The 27,063-nt window shown below is 52.2% G+C and overlaps 1 protein-coding gene across 2 annotated transcripts in view; it reads left to right on the top strand.

The window, feature by feature from the left end:
• CHAT (choline O-acetyltransferase) overlaps nucleotides 1-24,057 on the top strand; it is a 44,981-nt gene extending 20,924 nt beyond the window's left edge. For both annotated transcript variants that reach the window (XM_058671400.1, XM_058671399.1), the window contains exons 7-14: nucleotides 8,007-8,176; nucleotides 10,678-10,778; nucleotides 11,572-11,700; nucleotides 13,212-13,334; nucleotides 18,111-18,252; nucleotides 18,336-18,398; nucleotides 21,044-21,181; nucleotides 22,919-24,057. In XM_058671400.1, coding sequence (XP_058527383.1) covers nucleotides 8,007-8,176; nucleotides 10,678-10,778; nucleotides 11,572-11,700; nucleotides 13,212-13,334; nucleotides 18,111-18,252; nucleotides 18,336-18,398; nucleotides 21,044-21,181; nucleotides 22,919-23,206 — 1,154 coding nt within the window. In that variant the 3' untranslated portion in view covers nucleotides 23,207-24,057. The remainder of the gene's footprint in view (nucleotides 1-8,006; nucleotides 8,177-10,677; nucleotides 10,779-11,571; nucleotides 11,701-13,211; nucleotides 13,335-18,110; nucleotides 18,253-18,335; nucleotides 18,399-21,043; nucleotides 21,182-22,918) is intronic.
• Nucleotides 24,058-27,063: the final 3,006 nt, after the last annotated feature.

Raw genomic sequence — 27,063 nt, 5'->3', positions numbered from 1 at the left:
TCTGAAGCCAGGAGTTTCCTCCAAGTCCCCCACGCGGGTGCAGGGTCCCAAGGCTTTGGACCATCCTCGACTGCTTTCCCAGGCCACAAGCAGGGAGCTGGATGGGAAGGAGCAGCTAGCACATGAACCCGCACCTGTGTCTAATACTGGTGCACTGAGTGGAAACTTAGATTGCTACGCCACCATGCTGGTCCCTCAATTATTTTAAATTAGTTGAGGGTTGTTTAATGGCCCTCGATGTGATTGATGTTGGTACATGTCCCATGAACACTTGGAAATACTGCATTTTGCTGTTATTGAGTGAGATTTTTTTTCTACCAATATCGATTAGATCACATTTGTTGGTAACACTGTTGAATTCTTCAAATCCCTGGTGAGTACCTCTCTAGTTGTTCTACCAATTATGCTTTTGGAAAAAAAACATTGCCTGTTTGTTTATTTTAAACGCAAAGCAGCAGAGGGAGAGGGAGAGATAGAAAGAGACCTTTCATCTATCAGCTCACTCCCCCAAAAAGCTGCAACGACCAGAGCTGGGTCAGACTTAAGCCAGAAGCCAGGAACTCCATCCTGGTTTCCCCCCAGGGGTGGAGGGACCCTGGGTGTGTGTCAACAGAAGGCTGGGCCGGAAGTGGAGTAGCCGGAGCTTGGAGTGGACCTCTGCTATGGGATGCCAGTGTCGCAGGTGGTAGCCACAGGGCCGGCCCCATCCGTTCAGTTGTTGAAAGGTGTCAAGGATTCCAAGGACAACAGCCGACTCTCCTCTCCTTTCGTTTCTGCCACGTTCTGCCTTTCGTATTTTGTGCTGTATTGGAAATGTACACATTGGAAGTGGCTGTGTGTGCTTGGTGGCTGTACCCTTTACTTTTATGCAATGCCCGCTATGCTGCTCACTTCATCTGACATTCACACAGCCCATTCCTCGGTTCTTTTGATGGTTGTTTGCGTGCAGTGTCTTTTTCTTCCTTTTACTCACACCCAACCTGAATTGTTACATTGCAGGGAGTTACACATGTTGCTGAGTAATGTTCTCTAATGCATCCTGCCAATCTCTGTCTTTTAACTGATGTCTTAGATAATTTATTTTGAATGTAATCATTGATAGGTTAAGACTTATTATTGCCATTTTGCTGGTTTTGGCTTTTGATTTGCTTTCTCTATTTGCCAATTCTCTTTTTCTAGCTTTCCAGTGGATTACATAAACTTTTTTTTTGAAGATTTATTTATTTATTTAGGCCAGGTGTGATGGCACAATTTGTTAATCTTTCCCCTACAAATGCTGGAATCCCATATGAGCTTCTCTTAGTGTTCTGGCTGCCCCACTTTCTATCGAGCTCCCTGTCTGTGGCCTAGTAATGCAGCAGAGGACGGCCCAAGGCCTTGGGACCCTACACCCAGGTGGGAGACCTGGAAGAGGTTCCTGGCTCCTGGCTTTGAATCAGCTTAGCTGTGGCCGTTGTGGCTGTTTGGGGAGTAAACCAGAGGATGGAAGCTCTTTCTCTATGTCTCTCCTGTCTGTAAATCTGCCTTTCCAACTTGAAAGTCAGAGATAACAGAGAGCCATGGAGAGAGAGGGAGAGAAAGACTCTTTCATCCATTGGTTCACTCCCGAAATGGCCAAAATGGCCAGAATTGAATCAGTGCAAAGCCAGGAGCCAGGAGCTTTGTCTGGGTCTTCCCAGTGGGTGCAGATGCACAAGGCCTTGGGCCATTCTCTGCTGCTTTCCCAGGCCATTAGCAGGTAGTTGGATCAGAGATGGATCAGCTGGAACTAAAACCAATGCCTGTATGGGATACCTATGCCACAGGTGGAGGATTAGCCTTATTTGTCACTATGCTAGCCCCATACGAGCATTTTCTAAAAGAACCCTATTTGTATTTATGTCAACCTGTTACCATTATCTGTATGTCTTCTTGTGGTAATTTCTATAGATCTTCCCTCACATAAATATAGCTTATCGCAGTCTACTAACTGTTCAAATTTTACATGTTCTGATGAAGTATGGAAAACTTACCACCTGTTACTTGTCTTTGTTCTCTGCCATTTGTGATATAATTCTTTTAAATATTTCCTTTCATATACATTTAAAGCTACATCAAGGAGTGCTTTGCTTAGCACTGGGCATGATGGAGGAAACTCCAAGGGAGAATAAAAAATCAGATTTTTATTTTTTCCATTGTTCTTTCTTCATTAATGTTCCAAGGGTCATCTTTTTATTATTTTCTTGTTTCTGGAAATTTCCTTTAGATACTTGCTATGGTTTGAGTGTTTCCCCAAAACTCAACGTGTTGGAAATTTGGTCTCCAGTGTGGTGATGTGGGAAGTGGTGGCCTCTTGTAGAGGTTGGTACTCAAGTCCTTGGCTGAGAGAGTAGGGGAGTGTGTGCTGGGACTCCTCAGCAGTCATGGAGGTGCAGTTCAGAGCCGACCAGACTCTGGGAGACCCTCTGGCTGCCTGCTTGGAAATGTCATCTCTTGCCTCCTCGCTTGCGCCTACCACCTGCCTAGAGGTCCTTACAAGAGCTTGTGTGATGCTGTCGGGACTTCTGCTTCCAAAACTGTGAACTGCCCAGCCCTCTTTTCTTTGTAAAGTAGCTTATGTTGGGTGTTGCATTATAGTGTCAGAAAAAAAGGATGCATACCCCATTCTTTGCAGGTCAATCTGTAGGAGTACAAGCTGTTAGGTTTTATTCCTCGTGTGGGAATGTTTTGCTGTCCCTCCTTCGTTGCTGAAAGATATTTCTCCAAACAAAGGATTCTGGTTGACAGTTCTCTCATTTCTGTCATGAAAGGTGTTTGCTACTTCTTCCAGTTCCACTGGTTTCTCATGAGAAACATGCTGACACCCAAATTGCTTTTCCCTTGGAGATGACATGCCTGCTGTCTCTTGCTGCTTTTGAGGTGTTTTTAAAGAAGTTTTACCATGGTATGTCTTGGGGTGGATTTCTTTGAACTTCTCCTGTGTGGAATTAACTCAGTTCCTTCAAAAAATAATAATAACTGGTACCTGTATGGAAGGCCAGCATCCACAGCTGGAAGATTAGCCAGTTAGGCCACTGTGCCAGCTCCAACTCGGTTTCTTGATTCTTTATGTCATTTGCCAAATTCAGGGAGTTCTTAGACATTTGAGTTCTTGGTTACTCTGCTTTCTTCCTGGAAACTTGACGGTGTGAGCGTGTTAGATCTTTTGTCTCTCAGGTCCGTAAAATCGGTTCATTTTTTTTCCTCCAGTTTTTTTTTTTTTTTTTCTCTGCTGTTCAAATTAGCTAATTTCTGTCTTCAAGTCTGTGGATTCTTCTCTAGGTCCCCTAAATTTCTCTGCTGATTCCATCGCTAAATCTTTCATATTTGTTAGAGTATTTCTTAGTTCCCGCACTTCTATTTGTTCGTTTATATAGTTTTGCACAGAATTTGTTTCTTTGCTGAGAGCTTTCTACATTATTCTGTTTGTGTCAAACGTGCTAATCTTTTATGATGATCCATTTACAAATAGCTATCACCTTTTTAAACATTTCTTGCATCTCACTGTTGGCGAGCATTGGCTGTCTTTTCCCCTTCCAGTTGGGATTTTCCTAGTTATAGATATGATGAATGATTTCCTATGGAAACCACATATGAGATTGGCTCCTGTTAAAGACTTCCTCTGATCCAGTCAAGGGGCTGGAGCTGCTTTGGAAAACCAGAGGAAAGTCAAGTGCAGGTTTTTCTTGTGGGTTCCATGGACACTCTGGGGAAGGGTACTTCTTATCACTGCAGGGTGGAGGGCAGTGGCCCAAGCCCCTGTAAGGTTCCTGTGGATGCTGCGCTGGGGTGGGTTGGCAGATGGGGGCTGCTTATGTCACTCACTGGAGACGGAGGTCTTAGCCTCTGCCTGAAACCCTGGCTTCTCTGCTTCTCCCAAAAGTGGAGATGTCTCCTTGCAGACCGGAGGCTTGCTGCCAGCGTGGAATGGGGCACACAGGGACGTGGGCAGTGTGACCCAGCTTTTCCTGTGGTATTCAGCTGAACTGGATGAGCTGCTCTCTACAGCTTTGTATCTTGTGTTCCTCTCCCAGAGAGAAAGAGCAGGCTCTTGTGAGAGTAGTTTGTTTATCTACACCCATGTTGAGGTTTTATCTTTTAATTTATTTTGCTTCTAATTCAGAGAGAGAGAGAGATCCTCCATCCTCTGGATCACTCCCAAAATAGCTGCAATGGCCAGAATTGAGCCAATCCAAAGCCAAGAACCAGGAGTTTCTTTGGGATCTCTCGTGTGGGTGCAATCTCAAGAATCTGAGCCATTCTCTGCTACTTTCCCAGGCCATAGCAGAGAGATGGATTGGAGTAACCAGGACTCGAACTGGTTGCCTATATGGGATGCCAGTGCTGCAGGTGGAGGATTCGTCTGATCTGCCACTGCATTAGCCCTTCCATTTGAGATTATATATGTTGCTGGCACCTTCTGTTCCCAATCTGGATTATGTTAAATTTTAAAAGTGTCGAGTGCATTAATTTCCTTAGGCTGCCAATAATATGAAATATCCCAGACTAGGCAGCTGACAGACGAGACACTTGCTTCCCACAGCTCTGGGATGGTAGTCCCCGAGGTACGCGGGTACTGGCAGCACCTGGTTCTCGGAGGCCTTTGTCCTTGGTGGGAGGCCTGCTGCCTTCTCGCTCCACCTCACAAGACCTTTTCTCAAGGCACACACACACACTTACTGTGTCTCCACATTAAGACACTGGTCCTGGGGCCAGCACCACGGCTCAACAGGCTAACCCTCTGCCTGCAGCACCAGCATTCCACATAGGCACTGGTTCAAGTCCCAGCTGCTCCCCCTCTGATTCAGCTTCCTGCTTATGGACTGGGAAAGCAGCAGAAGATGGCTCAAGTCTTTGGGCCCCTACACCTACATGGGAGACCTGGAAGAAGCTTCTGGTTCTTGGTTTCAGATCAGCTCAGCTCTAACCATTGCAGCCATTTGGGGAGTAAATGAGAAATGAGAGAAGACACGTGTCCCAGACATAGCTATGTGTGTGTCTGTATGTGTGTGTGCATGTGGGTCTCTCTGAATTTGTATGTGTATGTCTGCATGTAGTATGAATATGCATGTGTGTCTATGGTCTGTGCATGTGTGCACAAGTATATATCTGTGTTGAATTTGTATGTGTGTGCATATATGTATGTGTGTATATGTCTACAGGTGTCATGTATAGGCATTTATGTGTATATGTGTCTGTATATGTCTATATGCATGTGTGTGTAAGCGTAGGTGTGTGTCTGTGTAGGTGTATGTATATGTGCATATAAGTGTATGTGTGTGTGTTTGTGTAGGTATATATATGTGTGTATTTCTATATGTCTGTATGTTGGTGTCATGTATGTGTATTTATGTTTGTGTCTGTGTAGGTGTATGTTTGTATCTACAGTGTATATATGTGTATAAGTATATGTATGTACATGCATGTGTCATGAATGTATGTGTATATGTGTATGCATGCTTGTGTCTGTAGGTATATGTTTGTGAGTGCATATATTTATGTGTATGTATGTGTTTCAGTGTATATATGTGTGTGTGTAGTTGCATGTATGTGCAGGGGCATCTTTGCGTATATGTGTGTGCATGCATATGTGTGCATGTGTGTGCGTGTGTGTGTCATGCTCAGGTGTGCGTGTCAGGGAACAGCAGCTGTAAGTTCTGCAGCTCTCAAAGGCAGAACCGCTGGGAGTCTGTCTCGGCTTGCCTAAGCCACCAGCTGGTAGATTCTAGCTTGGTCTAGTGGTCCCCTCGGGGCTGCTCCCCACAGCCTGGTGGCCCCACCACACAGCTCTCAAGGACCGGGGCTGGCATTGGAGCGAGCCCCTCCAAGCGCTCAGCTCCCTGCTTCTCCCTGTGGTGCAGGGGCTCCTTAAGGAAGATTGATTGGCCGCATTAAGTGCACCTCGGTGCACTAGCTGAGAATGCTGCAAGACAAATGGCTCCTGCCGTGCGCCCCCGCCCTGAGTTTGGGTGCAGTTCATTTTCTGCCTTATACGTTGAACTTGTCAGCAATGGCCCCATTGGTGCTGATGCTCCAGGAGTTCATTTGCAAGGCCACCTGGCCCAGCAGCGCTGCTCCCATCTCACGCTGGCTAATGAGCCAGGACCTGGCTCCTGTCGGGTCCTGCAGAGTTGCTGGGCCCCCGAACAGCCTGTCCGTGAAGACAAGGCCTCAGCCCCTCCTAAGGGTCCCTGCTGTCCTGCCTAGAGGTGGACAAGGCACTGATGCCCGCGCAGTTGTCCTTCTTTGCTGCCACTCTGGCATTGCCCCTCTGGGAAGGAGTGGACCAAGGTGTCAGTGTCCTGCCCAGGGTTGGGTCAGGCCACTGCCAGCCTCCTGTGGGCGTGGGGAACTGTGGCCCGTGCACTGCAGATGCTGAGCCAGGGCTCTCAGCACTCACCAAGGTGTGGTAGCCTTAGCATCCACATCCCCACAGGAGGGTCTCGGGGATTCACTGACCTCCATAGGGAGTTCCCTAGTGGAGGCAAGCAAGCATTCCAGCCCTGACACCTGTGCTCCAGGCAGCCAGATAGGAAAGTAGGCAGAGAGGGGCAAAGAGCAAATACTAGTTACCTTGAAAGCTAGTCATAGAGAGCTAGAGAGCTTACTGGTAGTCGGGAAGCAGCTGGTAACCCCAGGCCTGAGGGCTCCGGGAACTGTAGCTCCAGCTGCTGGGACACATGCCCGACTGCCAGCCAGAGGCTCAGAGAAGCAGGAGAAGGGGGTCCTGTGCATGCTGCCTGCAGGTGCCTGCACAGTGCTCTCCTGTGCCCCTGTACCCAGCCCTGGGCTCAGGCTCACATCAGGACTGCTCGAGATTCATGGGCGTCGCAAACCCAGGTGGCAAACTTTGGTTTCAATGCTGGTGATCTTTTTTTTTTTTTTTTCAAGATTAATTTATTGATTTGAAAGGCAGAGTTACAGAGAGAGAGAGAGAGAGAGAGATCTTCCATCCGTAGGTTCACTCCCCAGATGGCTACAATGGCCACCATTGAACCAGTACAAAGCCAGGAATTTTGTCCGGATCTTCCAAGTGGGTGGCAGCGACCCGAGCACTCAGGTCATCTTCTACTGCTTTCCCAGGTATGTTAGCAGGGAGCTAGGTTGGAAGTGGAGCAGCCAGGATGCAAACTGGTTTCTATGTGGTACGCTGAAGTTGGAGGCAGAGGTGTTACTTGCTGTACCACACACCGGCCCCATGGTGGTGATCGTTAAACCACAAGGTAGGTTATCCAGCTCTACATCCAGCTGCACACGGCAGAACGGAAACTAGGAGAAAGGGAGCACACAGCTGCAGCAGCCATGGCCATGACCAGGGCCTGCCGGGCACACTGGCCCAGCTGCCCTTTGCCTGGTGGAGGGAGCTGTCCGTGGCAGCCTGGCTGGCCTGGCCCTGCTGTCCAGGAGTGCAGGGGTCAAGTTGGCAGGGTCCCTGTCTGAATTGCTACAGTGTGGTGGGGAAGCCTGGCCTTGGGACATGTATGGGCTGTGACACCCTATTCTGTAGGAGAAATCCAAGGTGCCAGGGGTTGCCAGGGACTTGTGGGAGGGGGCATGGGAGACGTGTCTCCTGCACAACATGGAGACTTTGGGCCTCTCTGTCTCCATGCGTCCCACACACAGCCTGAAGGAGTCTTTCTGAGCTCATCCAGATGCAGGTTCAAGGGCAGCCTGCTCCTTCCATGACAGCTGTGCCTCTGACCCCACACCCAGCTGTGCTGTAGGTTGGTTTCCATATATGCAACTGGCTCATTTTCCAATATCAGCGACAGAGTTCAGTGTATGAAGAGTCTGGGTTCACAGCACACAGTGCGAGGGAATGAGGCAGGGGTAGGGCAGAGACGGCTTGGGTAAAAGAGGCTGAGCCGGGCTGACTAGGAGGCCAGGGCCGGTGGCTCAAGATCTTTCTCTCCTCCATGTGCGTGCATTGGGACCAGGGCTGCCTGGTAGGGGCCAGGGGCTCAGCGCTGTGCTTGCCTGTCCCTCAGACTCCACCAACCGGGACTCGCTGGACATGATTGAGCGCAGCATCTGCCTCGTGTGCTTGGATGCGCCAGGCGGCGGGGACCTCAGTGACACCAGCCGGGCGCTGCAACTGCTTCACGGTGGAGGCTGCAGCAAGAACGGGGCCAACCGCTGGTATGACAAGTCCCTGCAGGTGAGCAACCCCGCTGTGTAGTTGGCCAGAGTGTAGCCATGCGCCAGTGCAGCACCAAGCTGAGAGCATGCACGGATGGTGTTGGGAACCAGCACACCTATGCAGGGAGCCCAGCCCAGACGCTTCATAAGAGCGTGTGACCAAGACCCGATCAGAGTCCCCTAAGGCTTTCCTGCAGCATGTGTCAGGAGCTGGGATTGAGTCACATGTTGAAGAGCAGATGGGTGTTGGGGCATGAGCCGGTCAGGTGCAGCCCTCAGTGAGCCAGTGCCTAGTGCCATCCCTGAGAGGAGGGAGCATCACCAGAGAGGAAACAAACTTGCATTTCCCCATCTACACGACATCTACCTAGAGACAGAACACTTAGTAGGCTTGGAGGAAGACATTCTTGGTCGTCAGAAGTGACACCAAAGTCAGGCCCCATTCCTCCGTCCTCTCTTCCTCCCCCTGCCCACTCCCTGAGCCCACTCATGTTAACAGGGGAAGCCTCTTTGGCCATGTCGAACAGCGTGTGAGCCACCACTCTCCTTGGCATGGGCTTGGCCCACTCTGCCAGCTTCCCTGCACAACTGCTGTGTTTTCTCATGCCCTGTCCAATCCTCTGCCTGTGGCCCCCGTCTTCTTGCTTTGCTTGTGGGTTGTATTTCTTCTGGGCCGGCTGCGGCAGCCTCCCCCATGGTACCGGGCTGCTCACTGTGGGGATGAAATGGGACACTGGGTTCTCGGGACCTGGAACTTAGCTAAGGGAGACATCTTCATTTTCATTTTTCTAAAGTTTTTTTTTAAGTTTATTCACTTTTACCTGAAAGGCACATTCAAGAGAGAAGGGAGAGGCAGAAAGAAAGATCTTCCATCCACTGGCTCACTCCCCAAATGGTCCAATGGCTAGAGCTGAGCTGATCCACAGCCAGGAGCTTGTTCCTGGTCTCCCATGTGGGTGCAAATCCTTGGGCTATCTTCTCCTGCTTTCCCAGGCCATATGTCAGCCATAAGTAGAGCTGGCTGGGAAATGGAGCAGCTGGGACACGAACCAGCAACCATATGGGATCCTAGTACTTGCAGGCAGAGGATTAGTCAGTATAGCCACCACCCCTAAGACTTTATTGTATTTACTTAAAAGACAGAGCAAGAAAATCTTCCATCTGTTGATTCCCTCCTGATATACTACAAATAACCAGGGCTAGCCCAGGCTGAAGTCCGGAACCTGAAGCTCCTTCCGGGTTTCCCATGTGAGTGCCGCAGCCCAAGCACTAGGTCATCTTTTGCTGCTTTTCCAGCACATTAGCAGAGAGCTGGATCAGGAATGGAGCAGATGAGGCTAGAACCGGTGTTCTGAGATGGGATACCCACATCACAGGTGACAGTTTAATCCACTGTGTCACCATGCTGGTCCCCAGCAGTGGTTTTTATTTATTTAAGAGGTAGTTATATCTTTTATTGGAAAGGCAGATATACAGAGAGAAGAAGAGAGAAAGGAAGATCTTCCATCTGCTGATTCACCCCCAAGTGGCTGCAATGGCCAGAGCTGAACTGATCCAAAGCCAGGAGCCAGGAGCTTCTGCTGGGTCTCCCATGCAGGTGCAGGGTCCCAAGGCTTTGGGCCATCCTCTATTGCTTTTCCAGGCTACAGGCAGAGAGCTGGATGGGAAGTGAGGCCACCAGGGCACAAACCAGCACCCATATGGGATCCTGGCACATGCAAGGAGAAGACTCTAGCCACTAGGCTGCCACACCAGGCCCTGTTTCATTGTTTTTAACGTTATTATTTTTAATATTGGTTACATGGTTGAGAGAGACGCATGCCCCTGTGGGCCTCTGATTATGGTGGGAAGGGACAGGTATGGAGAAAGGTAGGTGCTTGACTGTTTGAGTCTTTTTTTTTTTTACTCCTCTGTCTGTAGGGGAAGAGGGGGAGAGGGGTGCTCCTCGCTGTCAAACTATATCAGCACCCAGGAATGGGGGACAGTCCTTTGATGACACCCCAGAAACCCTCATTTGGGAAAGAGTGTTCTGAGAGTGTTATTGGAATGGCTTCAATAACCATGAGACATTGTCAGTTTTGTTGCTCCAGGGTTGACAAAATCTTCCAAGGTCTACTGGCTGACCAGGTCCCCCTTAGTGTATCCACAGACCCAGGAACATGTCAGCAACAGTTTTTAAAAGACACCATTCTCCTCTTGCCTTGGAGTGACAGGGACAGAGGACACGGATGTGGGAGTGGGTGGGCATCCGCCGTCCATCCTCGCAGTGGATCGGCCACAGATGAGAGCGGCTCTCCCCGCTGCATGCCAGCCACATCCCAGCTAGGTCCCTGACCAGGAATTTGAGCCCCACCCACCCTGGGCTGCTGGGCACCTTTACTGTCTCGGGATTGGCACGTGACCAGGCCACAGCGGCCGTGCCCAGGGCTCTGTTTCCAGTGGCAGAAATGGGGGTATGTGTGTCAGGGTCATTGGAGCCAGCTCCCTCGGGGTCCCACTCATCTCCCTCCTCCGTGGCAGTTTGTGGTGGGCCGAGACGGCACGTGCGGCGTGGTGTGTGAACACTCCCCGTTTGACGGCATCGTCCTGGTACAGTGCACGGAGCACCTCCTGGCACACATGTGAGTCTGAGGGGCAGAGCACAGACCTACAGGAGCTGGGGATCATCTTGCTGCGGGCCGGGTGAGGGGCAGGAAACTTAAGGGGGTCCTTGGGGAGCAGGGCTGGGAAAGGCAGGTAGGTGGGGAGAGGCCGTGTCCCTGAGCATAGAACCATTGAGGGTGGGTTGGAGGGGGGAAGGCAGGGCATGGAATTCTCTAGAACACCTGCTTCCATTTAGGCAGAGAAGCTTAGAGCCAGACAAGAGCATTGGTCCTGAGTCTGGACTGGCTAGCACACGGGGTGGGGGGGGTGTCTCTTTATCACCCCTTTTCCACTTCCAGACTGGGTCTCTACACCTCTTCCAGGCTGGCCCTAACTAAAGGCTCCCATGTCCCCCTCCCTCCGCTCACAGTTTAGCTCATCTCATGCTAGGATCTTCTCTCTCTCTGCCCCCGCCCCCCCCGCACGCCCCAAGTTCAAGTTCTTGCATGAACCACTTTGGAATCCTAGCAACCCAGCCTCTATAAACACCACCTGCAATGAGTTAGGGAAACTGCTAGCAAGACAACAGGATCAAACGGGAAAGAAGGCACCTCAGATGGTGGAGTTGAGAATGACTGATGGAATCCTAGCTCAGCTGCTTTACCAGCTGCCGTGACCTCCTAGGGGGTTACCCCATGGCATGTGGGGTTCAGCGGGCCTTTCGCTGTGATAGTCCATGGTGACTGCACACAGCAGCAGCCATGGCAATGACCGCGCAGGCAGAGCTGCTGGCAGCCAGGACCCTGGGCACTGACCCCTGTGCACCTGCAGGATGCAGAGCAGCAAGAAGCTGGTGCGCGCCGACTCAGTCAGTGAGCTCCCGGCCCCCAGGAGGCTGCGGTGGAAGTGCTCCCCGGAAATCCAAAGCCACTTGGCCTCCTCAGCGGAGAAGCTTCAACAGTAAGAAAAAAAAAGTGACTGGCCAAAGATCGCAGCCTGCCCCTGGCCGGGCAGCACCCCACCCCACTGCCCCTGCAAATCACCTCGCCCAAGTGTCCGTCATTTGCATCAGATGCAAACGTGCAGCTATTTTTTTCCCCTGTAGGTCTCACCTGACTGAAGGGCCGGGGAGGTCATTCCTGCTCTGGAAAGTAATGAGCAGCTGCTTTGAATGAGTCATTTGAATCCAAGCCGCTTCAATTTGCTTGAATTTACACTGCAACTGGGGGTTGGGGGACCTCCCCCTACCAGGGGAGGGGAGGCATCAGGCCCAAATGGGACCCAGGCAGGCAGACTGAAAACAGGTACACAAGGCCGCTGGGTAGGTCAGGGACAGCAGGAGACAGTAATGGGCTGGCCATCGAGTCTAGACCATGAGTCATTCCTTCATAACTGAGCGTGAATGCATTTATCCATGCATTCACCCAGAGCTCCAGAGCTCCAGAGTCCCTGGGGGCTGGAGGCCTGAAGGAATGTGCTGCTGGAGGCCTGCCCTCTGCTTCTCCACCAAATCCTGTGTGACCCAACTGGAGAAGTGTCCCAGTCAGCATCCTGCAGACGACCAGCCGCTCAGCTGTGCCAGGACAGTGAGGGAGGACCCTGAAGCATGGACAGGAGTTCATGGTGCAGACAGATGGAGAAGCACTGGAAGGCAGGGCTGGAGACCAGCTGTGTGGGAGCATGGTCAAGGTTGGGCATTTGCTATGCCCAGATCCTGCCCTATAGCACAGAGAACACCTGCAGGCTTGGGACAGCCAGGCAGGAGGCAGTGTGGTTGGGACATGAGAGTGGACAATCCTAGGCAGGGTGATAGAGTTCCAGGAGAGAAAGGGTATGTGAAGGGGGCATGGGATTGCTCTGCCGGTCTCCGTGTCACACACAGCCAGTGGCCGGACAATGGACCTTGCTGGACATCGCTCCGGTAGTCAGAGTGGACCCCAAGCTCATGATGGAGGAACAGAGCGATCTCCTCGACCTCCCCTCAGGAATCCCTCCTCTGACAAAGGCCCCGGCTTGGTTGCAGTTGGGAGGTGAGATGGCTGTGCAGCCGTTGGACGAGCTGCCCTCGCTGGGGTGATGGTGACGAACCACCCAGCCCCAGGAACAAGTCTTGGTGGAAAGATGATGCAGGTACCTATTGAGTGACAAGCTCAGTCATGGCGGCCAGGGTGACCAAGGCTCCCCTGGGGATGCCCAACACACCTCCCCACAGGGGTCAGAGAATGGTCTCTTGCGTGGGCAGTGGGATCCCAGGATTTTCTCCATGGGCTGGGCTGGCCTCCCCAGGCCGCTTACAGCAGTCATGTTCTCAGGAGCCTGCTCCGATTTCCTGGGACACATAACAGCATGTTGCTGACCACCTCAGGGTATCCCCAGAAGGGCGATGTCTTTCCCCAGAACACCGGGACAGGTCCTGGAGGCATGTGTATCCCTCCGCACAAACAGAAGCATCTCTTGCACCCCTCCCACAGAATAGTCAAGAACCTCGACTTCACTGTGTACAAGTTCGAGGGCTATGGGAAGACTTTCATCAAGAAGCAGAAGTGCAGCCCCGATGCCTTCATCCAGGTGGCCCTCCAGCTGGCCTTCTACAGGTGAGCCCAGGCTCCTGTGGCAGGCTGACTCCAGAGTCTAAAGTCTGCAGACATCCCGGGGGCGGGGCATGGAAGTAGGTGCCACTGGGACTGAACATCGAGTGTAAACCCAAGACCAGGAAAGGGAAGGAGGGGCCAGCACCATCAGGAGTTGACTGAGTGGGGCTGCCGAAACACACAGCTCTAAGGGGTCAGGGAGAGCTAGGTCAGAGAGCAAGACCTGGTGGTGGTAATTAGGGGGAGGCCATTTCCTTGAATCTGCAACTAGCTGTGGCTCGCCCCGTCTTCCTAGCCTGGCTGGGCAAGTGCAAGGTCATGGACCCTCCTGTAAATCATCCCCACCTGTCAGCCCCACTTCTCCAGTTGTCCTGTGGGCTCTTCTGTCATGCACAGCCACTGTCACATCCTCTAGTGCTTGTCCCACTGCCCACTGGTAGACCCGGCTCCCACTGGGGTGAGACTTCTAACATGGTCTTCAAGAGACCTGAACTTGGAAATGCACAAATTGGGCTACCCACAGCGGGCGACACCTCCTGGAGATTTCCTAAGGTGCTCTAAGCAACAGTCCCCCGGGGGCCCTGCCGCAAGTACTATCCTTCCCTAGGTCTTTCCCACTGAAGTCACTTCCAGCTCAGTCACCCACCCTCCCAACCTGACCCTAGAGGCCCGTCAGGACTCCCTTAGCTGAAGCAGCCACCTGTGGCTCCCTGGCCACGGCCTTGTCCTCCCAGGAGGGCAGGCCCTGTGCAGGAGGTCAAGGCATGTAGCCTCTCCCTGCTGTGACTCTGGCACCAAGGGCTTTACTGACAGGTGAGAAGGGGCGGTGCCAGGCAGGTGTGTGGCTCACAGGGGTAAGGAGGGAGGTATCCCCAGGCCAAGGGTGAGGCAGGCACTTTCTCCTTCCAAGGTCATTAGTATACATGTAGGCTGCCTTGTGTGTGCGTGTGCACGTGTCTGTTCAGTTTCTAGATTGTCCCCTAGTCCTGACACCCTGGGGGTGTCCCAATCACCTACCTATGAATCAGTACCCAAGCAAAGAGTGGGCACAGACTTTGGTCAAGGGTTTCACAGCCATCTCTGCAATTTAGACATCTCTAAGGTAGCTTGGTGTGAAGGGGGAAGGGGTGGAGCAGAGCGCAGGCAGGACTGACGGCAAGGGATGGTGGCCAACTGGCCTTTGATAAGGAGCTAAAAAAAAAAAAAAAAAAGCAACAAAATACAAGCTGGATCTCCCTGGAGACAGGGCTGGATCCTGTGGTACCAGCTCATAAAGCCAAGGACGTGGGCAGTGTAGCCATGTCCCCGGGTCATGTTTCCCTTCACAGCTTCGAGGCCAGGCTGAGCACTTTGTGTGTCTGTGCGCATGCACGGGCTTCCAGCATCCTCACACCCTGGGAGAAGGGGTCAGAGAGGCCCTGCCATCCATTGAGACAGGGCCTGAGGCTGCAGGGGCCTGCCAATGACCATGTCCAAGCATCCAAGCCAGACCTCAACCTGGTGGCCTTCCAGCCCAGTTGCTGCAGCCCCTGAAGTCCCTGCAGCTGTGAGCAGGTGCCTGCCCAGCACCTCCCAGGGAGTGCTGGACATGGCAAGGAGTGGGTGTGGCCAAAGCTCCCAGCCTCCCTGCACAGCCAGAAGAGTGTCTACTGTCCCAGGACAGCCTTCTTAGTGCCTCAAAAGTAACGACGGCTTTTTTTTTTTAAGTTGATGATATTTTTTTTCCGATTAACTGCTTTAAGACTTATGTATTCTTATTGGAAAGACAGATGTACAGAGAGGCGAGACAGAGAGAAAGATCTTCCATCTGCTGGCTCACACTCCTCAAGTGGCCACAATAGCTGAAGCCAGGAGCCAGGAGCTTCTTCCAGGTCTCCCACATGGGTGCAGGGTCCCAAGGCATTGGGCTGTCCTCTACTGCTTTCCCAGGCCACAAGCAAGGAGCTGGAAGGGAAGTGGAATACTGGGACACGAATCAGCACCCATATGGGATCCCACACATGTAAGGCAAGGATTTAGCCACTAGGCCATCCCGCCAGGCCATAATTATTTTTTTAATTCTACATTTTGTGGGCACAATCTATTAAGTGTCTAATGATTACATAGTGTTAATCAGCATTTCTGTTTCCCATTTTCTTAATAAAGCTTTGAATATACTTAATAAAGATACATAAACAATTGTCTTTAAAAAAAAAAAAACAGTTTATTTGAGAGGCTAGCAGAATGGTGTAACAAGCTCTTTCCACCTGTGATACTAGCATCTTTTGTGGGAACCGGTTTGACTCCTGGCTGCTCCACTTCCTTTTTTCTTTTTTTTTTAAGACTTATTTATTTTTATTGGAAAGTCAGATATACAGAGAGGAAGAGAAAGAGAGGAAGATCTTCTGTCCCTTGATTAACTCCCCAAGTAGCTGCAATGTCTGGAGCTTTGCCGATCTGAAGCCAGGAACCTCTTCTGGGTCTCCCATGCAGGTGCAGGGTCCCAAGGCTTTGGGCTGTCCTCGATTGCTTTCCCAGGCCATAAGTAGGGAGCTGAATGGGAAGTAGGACCACTGGGATTAGAACCAGCAGCTATATGAGATCCTGGTGCGTGCAAGGTGAGAACCTTAGCCGCTAGGCTACGGCACCAGGCCCCTGCTTCACTTCCAATCCAGCTCCCTGCTTATGGCCTGGGAAAGCAATAGAGGCTGGCCCAAAGCCTTGGACCTCTGCACCAGAAAGACCAGATAAAAGCTCCTGGCTCCTGGCTTCAGACAGGCAGTCATTAAGGCTATTTGGGGAGTAAATCAGTGAATAGAAGATCTCTCTGTCTTTCTCCTTCTTTCGATAACTCTGCCTTTCAAATAAAGACAAATGTTTAAAAAAATCAATTAAGTTGAAAGGAAGATCAAGAGAGAGAGAGAGCAAAAAAGATATCTTTCACGTGTTAGCTCAATCCCCAAACGGCCACAGCAGCCATTTGGACCAGGCTGAAGCCAGGAGCTTAAAGCTCCATGCAAGTCTCCTGCATGGGTAGCAGGGACCCAAGCAGTTAATCTGTCATCTGCTGCAAGGAACTGGATCCCAAGTGGAGCCACTGGGACTTGAACCAGCCCTCCCACATGGGATGCCAGCAGTGCCAGTGGTGTCAACCTCCTGTGTCATCATGCTGGCCACATAAACACTTCATCTGCTCCTGGACTCAGCCGAGGCCACCTAAAAATGGGGCCTCTTGGTCCATTTTCTATAGCCATAGCAGAATACCAAGGAAAGGGCATTTGGCTTTAGATGCATGGCAAGGTGGTTTACGGTGACTGGAAGTTGACGGGGCTGTAGGTGTGAGAAGCCTGGCAAGTCCAGCATGGAGGGATAACATCTGGCCAGAGCCTTCCTGCTGCTGCCTCACAGGGAGACCCCAAGCATGCACCAGGAAGGACAGGGGCCAACCTCACCCCGACTCTAGGAGCCTGCCCCCAGGGCTCACAGGGGCAGAGACCCCGCTCCCCACACACCTCCCCAGCCGGCAGCCTTGGACTGAAGCTCTGGCTGGAGCCCTGGGATTGCTCAGCTGCCAGCTGGGCAAGGGCAGCATCTGCACCCAGGTTCAGTGCAGCGGTGTCTGCCTCTGGGGCCCCGCAGGGAGACAAAAAAGGAGCTCCCTGGGCCCAGCGGCGTGGCCTAGCGGCTAAAGTCCTTGCCTTGAACGCCCCGGGATCCCACATGGGCGCCGGTTCTAATCCCGGCAGCTCCACTTCCCATCCAGCTCCCTGCTTGTGGCCTGGGAAAGCAGTTGAGGACGGCCCAATGCATTGGGACCCTGCACCCGCGTGGGAGACCCGGAAGAGGTTCCAGGTTCCCGGCATCGGATCGGTGCGCACCGGCCCGTTGCGGCTCACTTGGGGAGTGAATCATCGGACGGAAGATCTTCCTCTCTGTCTCTCCTCCTCTGTGTATATCTGGCTGTAATAAAAAAATGAATAAATCTTTAAAAAAAAAAAAAAAAAAGGAGCTCCCTGCCAGGATGCTGGGCAGAGAGGACAGGTGTGCGCGGGAAGTTGACTCACCTGCTCACACATCAAGCCCCATGCCCAGCCACACCCAGATCAGGCCTCCCCCTGCAGGAGGCCCACCTGGCACAGAAAGGGGTTGCCCGGAAAGGCCTGAGGCACAGGGCTGTGGTTGGCTGAATGCTCTGGACCCTGTGCCTTTCTTGCCACCCCACCCCCAATGCCAGGAACTTTTACCAGCTGGCAAATAGTGGGGGTGGGGAAGAGGGGGACATAAGAGAGGGGGCTGAGCCAGGCCCAGTTCACCCACATCAGCCTGTCCTGGCTGGTGGGTTACAGTTATAGTTCCCTGCACTGCCCTTGGGAGGGAGGGTGCAGGGTACACTCCCACTGCTGAATTATTTCAAATCAAGCAGGATCTCCTCCCAGGGTACAAGTGATTAATTGCACAATTATTCCATTTTGTGCTCTTCATCAGATGCACCCATCAGATCTTAGAAAATTCAAGGTTTCCCAACAGATGGGGAATATATATATTTCAAAGCAACCAGTCACCATGTCTTTATTTTAATTCAGCAGAGCATCAGAGCTATAGAGCAGCGCGGGCGAGCCTCGGCCAGCATTTATCTCTGGGAACCCTCCACCATGCCTATTAACCATTAGCATGAAATACAACGGCCACGGAGAGTTGGGCTATACACATGCAGCCCTTTGAGCCCATTTTTCTTTCCGTATTGATGATGCTCCGTTGAGAATGAATGGCCACTTGCCACTCATCCATTTTCTCGCGCAGACTCCACGGGAGACTGGTGCCCACCTACGAGAGTGCGTCCATCCGCCGCTTCCGCGAGGGCCGCGTGGACAACATCCGCTCGGCCACCGCGGAGGCCCTGGCGTTTGTGAGAGCCGTGGTGGACCACAAAGCTGACATTCCGGTGAGTCGGACTCTGGGCCTCTGGGAGCGGCATGGCGAGGGCACCAAGCAGCCCTCAAGTGCCACCTCTCTGTTGATGGGCAGGATCAGGAGAAGCTGCAGCTGCTGAGAGACGCCATCCGCGCCCAGACGGAGTACACCGTCATGGTGAGTGGGGGCCCCACAGCCTGCCAGAGCGGGGCCACACCTCGGGACCCTGGACCTGGGGAGGTCACACCCGCTCTCAGAGCCACCGTGAGGAACTTGGGCCGCACGTCCACCCCTTCCTAACTTTTTTTTTTTTCAAACATGTGGACGGCATTTGATACCCTTTGCAATGTCATGGTAATTGTATAGCACCTAAAAGGAGGAGGGGGGTTGGATTTCAGAGAAGTCATGGTCTTGGAGGACATATCCAGGGGTTAATGTGTCAGGTGAAGATCCCCGTGGCCTGCATGGGAGTGCCTGGGTTTTGGTCCCAGCTCATGATCCCAATTCTAGCTTCCTACTAAGGTAGACATTGTTGAAAGGGCCCAGTGAGGGCTCACAGGCCACCGGCTGGGTTGGTTTCCTGGCTCCTGGCTTTGGCCTGGCCCAGTCTTGGCTGTGTGTGGCTCTGGGGAGTGACTCCGTAGACAGGAGCTCTCCTTGTCTCTCTCTTTTTACTTTTTCTTTTTGTGGAAGATTTATTTATTTTTATTGGAAAGGCAGATTTTGTAGAGAAAAGGAGAGACAGAAAGATCTTCCATCTGTTGGTTCACTCCTCAAGTGGCTGCAACATCTGAAGACAGGTGCTTCTTCCAGGTCTCCCATGCAGGTGCAGGTAACAAGTCTTTGGGCCGTCTCTCTTTTTTTTAAGATTTATTTTATTTTTTAATTGGAAAGTTGGATATACATAGAGGAGGAGAGACAGAGAGGAAGATCTTCTGTCTGTTGATTCACTCCCCAAGCGAACCCAACCACAGAGCTGAGCCGATCCGAAGCCAAGAGCTTCTTTGTGGTCTTCCACCTGGATGCAGGGTCCCAAGGCTTTGGGCTGTCCTAGACTACTTTCCCAGGCCACTAGCAGGGAGCTGGATGGGAAGCGGGGCTGTTGGGATTAGAACCGGCGCCCATATGGAATCCCAGTGTGTTCAAGGCTAGGCCACGGCACCGGGTCCAGTGCCACAAACTTCTTAAAGACCCCTTCCGCTTGGGTAGCCATCTGTTCAACAGCAGAGTTCCAAGGTGAGGGGGCGGGGCTGAGGGCTGGCCAGCACAGTTGCACTCTGCACACTTGCCCAGTTGTGGCTATGATTAACTGTACTTTGGGCTCCATCATACAGACTACTTATGAAGAAAAAGGTCTCAGCTGAGAATTAATAATTAAATCCAACTTGTCAAAGGAATGTTTCCCAAGTTTAGAGAAATCATTTCTTTTCTGGCACTGTGGAGCCCTCATTTGCATACAAACAATAAAAAAGGAGCCCTTGCTGGGGCCGGTGATCAATATATTACCTGCAAGTCTTTTCCATCTTTGAAAGATCTAATAATCTAGGAGAAGGGATGGAGTGAATTCCACTCTCTCTACAGGAAAGCAGGTGCAATGCCTACCTGGGTGTTAGAACTGGCTGGTGTCAACCTCCCCCTCATTCGGTTGCTACACCCCCAACTCTTCCCAAGAGTCCAATGGTTGCTCTCTTGGGGAAAAGGAAGCACCCTCTCCTCTAGTCACTGATTGCTGAGTGGCTTGTTTTCTTGCTTTACGTCTGGCAAGGCCCTGGGAGTTGCATAACAACACACATGGTGTGCCTACGCCGTCCTTGGGGAATTCACCATAGTCCCAAGGAGAAGGCCCTTGTATGAAAACAGCCCTCAGCTGTATGGAGAGCACAGGGAAGCTGGCTGCATTCCCCTGTCAGGAAGACTGCCTGGAGGAAGCGGGGCTGTGAGCCTGAAGGATGGAGGGACACTTAGCATTTGACAGGGGAGTGGGAGATGTGGCTTATCTTATTATAACACCCACCCTTGGCAGTGATTGGAGGGATAGGCCAAGAGGCCAACTGGAAGCTGGATGACATTGATGAGGGGAGTGGAGAGGCTGTGCCCGGGGCCTGACATGCGGACTTCGGGACTAAGCACAAGGGTTAGCTGTCACTCACTCTGGCTCCGTGGAGCGGGGCAGGGGGAAAAGAATGGAGGTGACAGCAGAATTGTAGGACAGATGGTGCCAGCTGCCTCCAGCACACACGGAGGTCATCTCAGGGGTCAGCGGATAGCTCAGGCACTGGGGGCATCCCTTAAGAGCCAGGGTACCCATGGGGCTGCAGCGATGAGGGCTGCTGGAGTCATTCGTCTGTTTACACCGCTGTCACAGCACACCTGCAGCTGAGCAGCGATGTCTTTCAACTCTGGTGGCTGGGAAGGTGGCAGTGGGGCCAGGCTTGGGGGCATTGCATGGCAAGGGCTACCTGGTCCCACATTGTCCTACAGCTGGAGGGAGGGCTGTGTTCTCACTGAACAGCAGCGAGCGAGAGGTAGAAGGTGGGAGGGCTGGGGCCAGATGCTGTACGAAGGGCCTTATCTCATTTACCAGGGAGCTGTTCTTACAACTCTTAAGGGGCATTCTCCCAATATCCTTCCGTTGGCTAGTTCATTCCTTTTGTAATTTATTTTGCATTTACTTGAAAAGCATATAATCAGTGTCCTGGCCCCACTGCCAGCCACTCCTCTCACCCCAGTGCCTTCCAACGCTGGTGTTGCAGGCAGCAGCCGAATCTACTGTACTGCAGCACCAGAGCCTCATCTCCTGTTCTTTGTCCCCAATGGCTCAGGCCATCACAGGGATGGCCATTGATAACCACCTGCTGGCACTACGAGAGCTGGCCTGGGACCTGTGCAAGGAGCCCCCTGAGATGTTCACGGACGAGACCTACCTGATGAGCAACCGGTTTGTCCTGTCCACCAGTCAGGTACGGCCCCTGCCTGCACGCAGTTCCCACAGAGGCCTCAGGGGACCAGCTGAGCCTTGCTCGGAGCACCTGCTTGTCACCTTCCACGAGGGCATAATCCCACTCCTGGCCCAGGTCGAGACAGGCTGATGGGAACACACCCAGTGTAGCACTGTAACCATCACACCTGCCCTAGCTTTCAATCACCACATTAATGGTGGTGATCTACAGACCCCCAACAGGCCTGAGACAGGAACTCCAAACTGGTCCCGGGCTTGACTCTAACAGGCTGTGCCCGATTTCTCCCCGGCCCCAGCAGGGGATGGGCTGCCAACCAGGCACCTGCTAGCCAGCACTACAGTCTGGGCCTGGCTGGGACCAAAGCATTACAGACAGAACAAAATCCATTAGAGAAGCAGCCACTTAGCAGGGGACAAACCCCTGCCGTCGCCAATTGACTACAGCCGCTGCACAGACTGCAGCCGCTCGTGGGTGATGGAGGGGCTGATACCGCTGTGCCAGAGGCTAAAAGCCCACTCAGTAATCTGATTTTGTCCTGTCCGCCGACTGGCCGGGAGCTTACAGACATGAAGCAGCAAGGGCAGAACGCCAGCATCAACTCTTCAGGAAGCCAGCCGTGGGCAAAACGTGCTTTGGAATGGGCGGTTGGCCTTCGGCTCTTGTAAGGCAAATTGATCTGACAGGGCTGTGACTCTATTAGCAAGACGGATGGTTGGTTCCACACCCTCAGACAGACCAGGGCCCCTCCCCAGACTGTGAAAGCACAGTGCTGGGGAACCTGCGGGCTAAAGGTCCACTCCACCCTGCACCTGTCCAGTATTAATTTTTTTAACCTATGATGGTGGCAGCTCTTGTTTTCCAAAGTAGTGCTTGTGGCTCCCATGCCTTCAGAAGCCACCCCTCCTGGCCTGTGATCCGGTCACAGCATCTCCGCACTGTCCATGCCTTCAGAAGCCACCCCTCCTGGCCTGTGATCCGGTCACAACATCTCCGCACTGTCCATGCCTTCAGAAGCCACCCCTCCTGGCTTGTGATCCGGTCACAGCATCTCCGCACTGTCCATGCCTTCAGAAGCCACCCCTCCTGGCCTGTGATCCGGTCACAGCATCTCCGCACTGTCCATGCCTTCAGAAGCCACCCCTCCTGGCTTGTGATCCGGTCACAGCATCTCCACACTGTCCATTGCAAACATATCAGGTGCATTAGTAAAATTCCACCGCCAGCAACCTTTACAACACACAGCCCTGGGTAATCATGCGTGGCCAATCCCTGGCGAGCAGCCAGGCGGCTCTGACGGTAATTAAGGACCTGAGGGGAACCAACAACACTCAGAGTTCCCCAACTTTATAAATTACCTCCTGGGGTGAACCCAACCCCTCTGTTGCTGGTCACTGGGGTGCCATTTAGTAAATGATTTCTTCCTCCTGGAATGATACCCCGGGGGAATCTCAGCCGAGGACCCAGCGCCTGGTCACCCTGGGAACTGGTGGCTCCAGCAGGAGAGCAAAAGGGGGCCTGCTCCCACACAAACCCCAGGTTTGCTTTTAAGAACCTGGTTGTATCCATGCATTCAGGAGCAGCGGCTGATTTGGAGAATTCAGCCGGAGCCCCAGCAGCTGGAACAGGGCGAAGCAAACTTCATGTGGAACCCTGTGCTATACCAATGCCCTGCCTTCCCACACAGGCTCACAGGTGGTGTCCCCAAACAAGCAGCTGCTGACCTGTCCTCTCCTGCAGGTGCCCACCACCATGGAGATGTTCTGTTGCTATGGTCCTGTGGTCCCCAACGGGTATGGGGCCTGCTACAACCCACAGGCTGAAGCCATCCTCTTCTGCGTGTCTAGCTTCCACAGCTGCAAGGAGACATCCTCTTTGGAGTTTGCCAAAGCCATGGAGGCAAGCCTGGCTGACATGAGAAACCTCTGCAGTGCACCACAGCCTGCCCCAGGCCAGCCACCTGCAACCAAGGAAGAAGGCCCAAGACCACGGTCAGGGCCGCTGACCTTGACGTCCAATCACCACTAGGTTGCCTGTCCCCAAGCCCAGCCTCTGCAAAAGCCTACAGTGGTCCCTCGCCCTAGCTTTCTGCAACTTCCCAGGCTCCTCAGGACCCAGCCCTAGAGCACACAGAAGCCTTCCATGGGGCTGGCATGTTACCCAACAATGGCCTATTATGCATGAGAATCATCAATATTTATCATGGCACCTGCCACTCTGGGCACTGGCTCAGAGGCAGCCCGAGTGAAGCAGGGAGCTCCCTCCGTGGTCCTCTCATTTCCTCCCCCTCTCCTGCCCCACAGCAGGCCCCAGCGTGTCCAGTGAGAGGATGAGTCACCCCACCGCAGGCAAGGCACCTCAGTGAATCACAGGGTGACCGCAAAGCTTCCCCTGAAGCAACCCACTGCCCCTGCACACACCCTCCACAGGCCAAGTTCACTGATTGTGATATGGGCTATCAAACACATTGCTCCTTTGGCTTCCCAGGGGCAACCTTATATATAGCTATTCCAAAAGGGGTGGAGGCTTTTCACAGTATTTCACCTGTGACTCCCCAGGAGTCCTGGCAGCTAGCTGTCTGCTTCCCAAGTGACGTCAAGGTCATCAAAGGGACAGGTGCACAAACAGGATGGAGTGGACCGTGCTCCTAGAGTCCTTCCTTCTGCATTTCTCTGCCCCCTTCCCACTGCCCTGCCCTCTGACCATGCTCTAATAAGGTGGAGGAAAAAGAGGGCTGCCTAGGAGTTCGTCTTACTGTTCCCTGCTTTGTTTTGTGTATTTCCAAGAGTGAGATTTTACAGAAATTCACGGCAATGTTCATTTCAGAATTTGAGGGCCGTTGCCCAAGCAGGACATCCTGACCATTTGGTTGTTTTATTTGAAGGGAGCTGGCCCCAAGGACAGAAGGGGACAAGAAATAGGCCAGGGAGGAGGGATTGGCCCTGTCCAGCCCCAGCTCCTGCTAAGGAGGGACAGATAGTTGAGACAGAGAAGCTGAGATGCCCTGAGTAGCTATGATAGGCAAGGCAGTGTGGGAGCAGGCAGAAGAGGAAGGCAGTGTGAGCCATGTCCCCCCATACCAGTACGCTCCACTAGTCTGGGAGGAAGGACGGGGCAGTCCTGGGAAGACCACCTCTTCCTAAGCTACTGGGCTCTGCAGCATTCTGAGCACTCCACTCTGGCCCTGCGACATTGCCAAGGCACAAGGGGACACCTCTCAGAGGAGGGGGCTGGGAGCTGGTCTTCCGCCTCCAAGGGCAGGGGGCTACCCTACATCTTTATGCCAAGGCAAAACTGAGCCATTGCCCCGGGCATCCCCAGAGACACCCTGGTAAAGGAGGCTGATCCCTGTGTCCCCAAAGAGATGGAAAATGGGATAGTCACTGGGAATGGGGAGGCATGGTAGAATGTGTGCGGCCACCTTACAATACTGCTGAATTGCCAAAACCTATACAATTAATTGTTGAGTTCTATTTTTATAAAATAGTTCTAGATTTATGGCCATATGTATATGTGTATTTATAACCCTTTAATTTTAATTTATAGTTTTGTGCTTTAAAGAAATGTCTATTATGATTAAGGAACTATATATTGAAAAAGTTATGTGCAAATTATTTAAAGACTGGAATTGTATAGCCAATAAAAAGCAATGCTGAGGAGGAAGATGCCGAACGTTGTTTCTATGCAGAAGTGCTCTACTGTGCAATGCTGTACTTCCTAAAAACTGAAGCCATAATTCATAGGCCTACATCTGGGTCCTACCAGCAGCAATGGTCCATGAGGTGGCAGTGGCAATAGTTAAGACACCCTTTGGGATCATCCTGTCCCATATCAGGGGGCCTGACTTTGAAACCCACTTCACTTCCTATCCAGCTCCCTGCTAATGCACACCCTAGGAGGTAAAGGAAATAACTAAGCAGGTGCCAGCCTCCAGCATGGGTGACCTGGGTTGACTTCCAACTTGGCCCAGCCCTGGCTGCTGCAGGAAATGGATGGAAGATGGACGATATTCCTCCACCTTCCTCCCCACCCTACATACACACCATCTTTCTCTCATTAAACATAAATATATACAAAATTCAAACAGACACAGAGGCCAGGAGAGAATGGGAAGGGGGAGCCAAGTCTCTTTTTGTGTACAGCAGGCCGCCACAAGGTGGGAGCGAGGGCAGGGGTGTTTCATGGGTGTTTGGGATCTGAGTGGCAGAACCCTGGGTGCAGAGATGGACATCTCCACTGAGCCTGCACCAACAGGTGTAGGCGCCAAAGTGTGGCAACATTGCCCCTTCCAGGGATGTGGTGAGATGACATGTCATGGCTGTTGTTGGAAAATGGAGAAAAGGAGACATTACAAACCTAGTCTTTTGCTGCAGGCGCACAAGTTCTCTGGCCCCACTCTGTCAGCAGAGCCATCCCAAGCTAGGGCGAACTCTGAAACTGCTGCCTCGGAGCTGAGGCACCTCCTATCTACCAGAAGCTCAAATGCCCTCTCACCAGAACCTAAGAACAGCAATGTGAGATGGTGCCCAAGAATGCCCCAGGAGGGGTGAAGGGAACAGGAACCAGGGATGTGGGTGTGCATTGATTAACCACATAAGTTCCAGGCGGGGGGGGGGGGGGCGACTGTAAAACCTCCAAGAACAGAGCAGGAGCTCCCCCCAACACACATAACATTGGGCACCCCTACAAATATAGGGAAGAGTCTCTCTGGTGACTAGCAGTTTCCCAAATCACCCCTGAACAATTCTCCTTGGAGAGAGTGAGACACCATTGCTAACCTTCCTGATTCGTGTACATCCACAGGACAGACACACCACCATCCCTGGGCAAAAGCCAAGATGCAAAAGGACTTGCCTAGAATCCTTGCTCTCTCCTTACCCCCAGGCCCAGCTCCTCCTTCTCCCCACCATCTGCTTCCTCTAGAAGTTCTTGGCTTGGTTCTGTCCCTTCCTAGCTCCACAGAGCCCAGGCTTCTGTCTTTGGTCTCTTGTGTTTGTTGTAAAGAGCAGGCTGGGTTGGGGGCAGAAGGCCCTCTGCCACCCACAGAGGCAGATGCACCAAAGGGAGAGTCTGTTAAATAGAGAGTCAAGTTCCAAAGAAAGATCAGAATGACCAGAGCACGGGCAGTGGGCAGGAAACACAGGTGTACCAGACCACACCCAGACCCCAGCGGCCTTAATTGGGTTCTCCTAAAAGTGTTCCAGAATTGAAGAAACATTGTAGTGGACTTTCAAGGGACCCCCTCCTCTTGTCTAGAAGGAAAAAAGAAGGAGGAGGAAAAGAAGGAGAACCAAAATGTTGGATGCTTGTAAGCCAGGGTTTTGCCGGACAAAGGCAGGGCTAGAGGCGGCTTTCAAATACCAGCATGTGCCTAGGGGACAACATACGCTGCCAAGAAATATTACATCATGTTCCTCATTAGATCCCCTGTATTCAACCTCTGGCTTCAACTGTTGATGCCAACTTCCTCCAACGTCGGGCTCTGAGAGGCGGTAGCGGTGGCTAAGACATCGGGTTCTCGCCACCCACACGGGAGACCCGGCTGGTGTTGAGCTCCTGACTTTGCAGGCATTTGTGAAATGAACCTGCACACAGGAGCTTGGTCTGGGGTCTCTGTGTTTCTCTGCCTCACCAATGAATCAATGAAATAAATGTTAAACAACGAAATGGCATTTACTCATGAGCCACTTGAACAATAACAATAATGGGATCGTTCTAATCATTAAAATGCATTCAATAAAACTCACCATTCATTCATAATTTAATTTTTAAAAGCCTCATCATAAAACAGAATTAGAAAAGAACAGGCTTTAGTCTGAGCAAGAGCTTTGGCATAAACCCTACAACATGCACCCTCCCAAACAGGGCAATGTCGGGACCGTCCC

This window comes from Ochotona princeps, chromosome 13 (assembly GCF_030435755.1).
Source record: "Ochotona princeps isolate mOchPri1 chromosome 13, mOchPri1.hap1, whole genome shotgun sequence".
Taxonomy (NCBI): domain Eukaryota; kingdom Metazoa; phylum Chordata; class Mammalia; order Lagomorpha; family Ochotonidae; genus Ochotona; species Ochotona princeps.
Note: the sequence above shows the minus strand (reverse complement) of the source record. Positions and strands in the feature narration are given on the sequence as shown.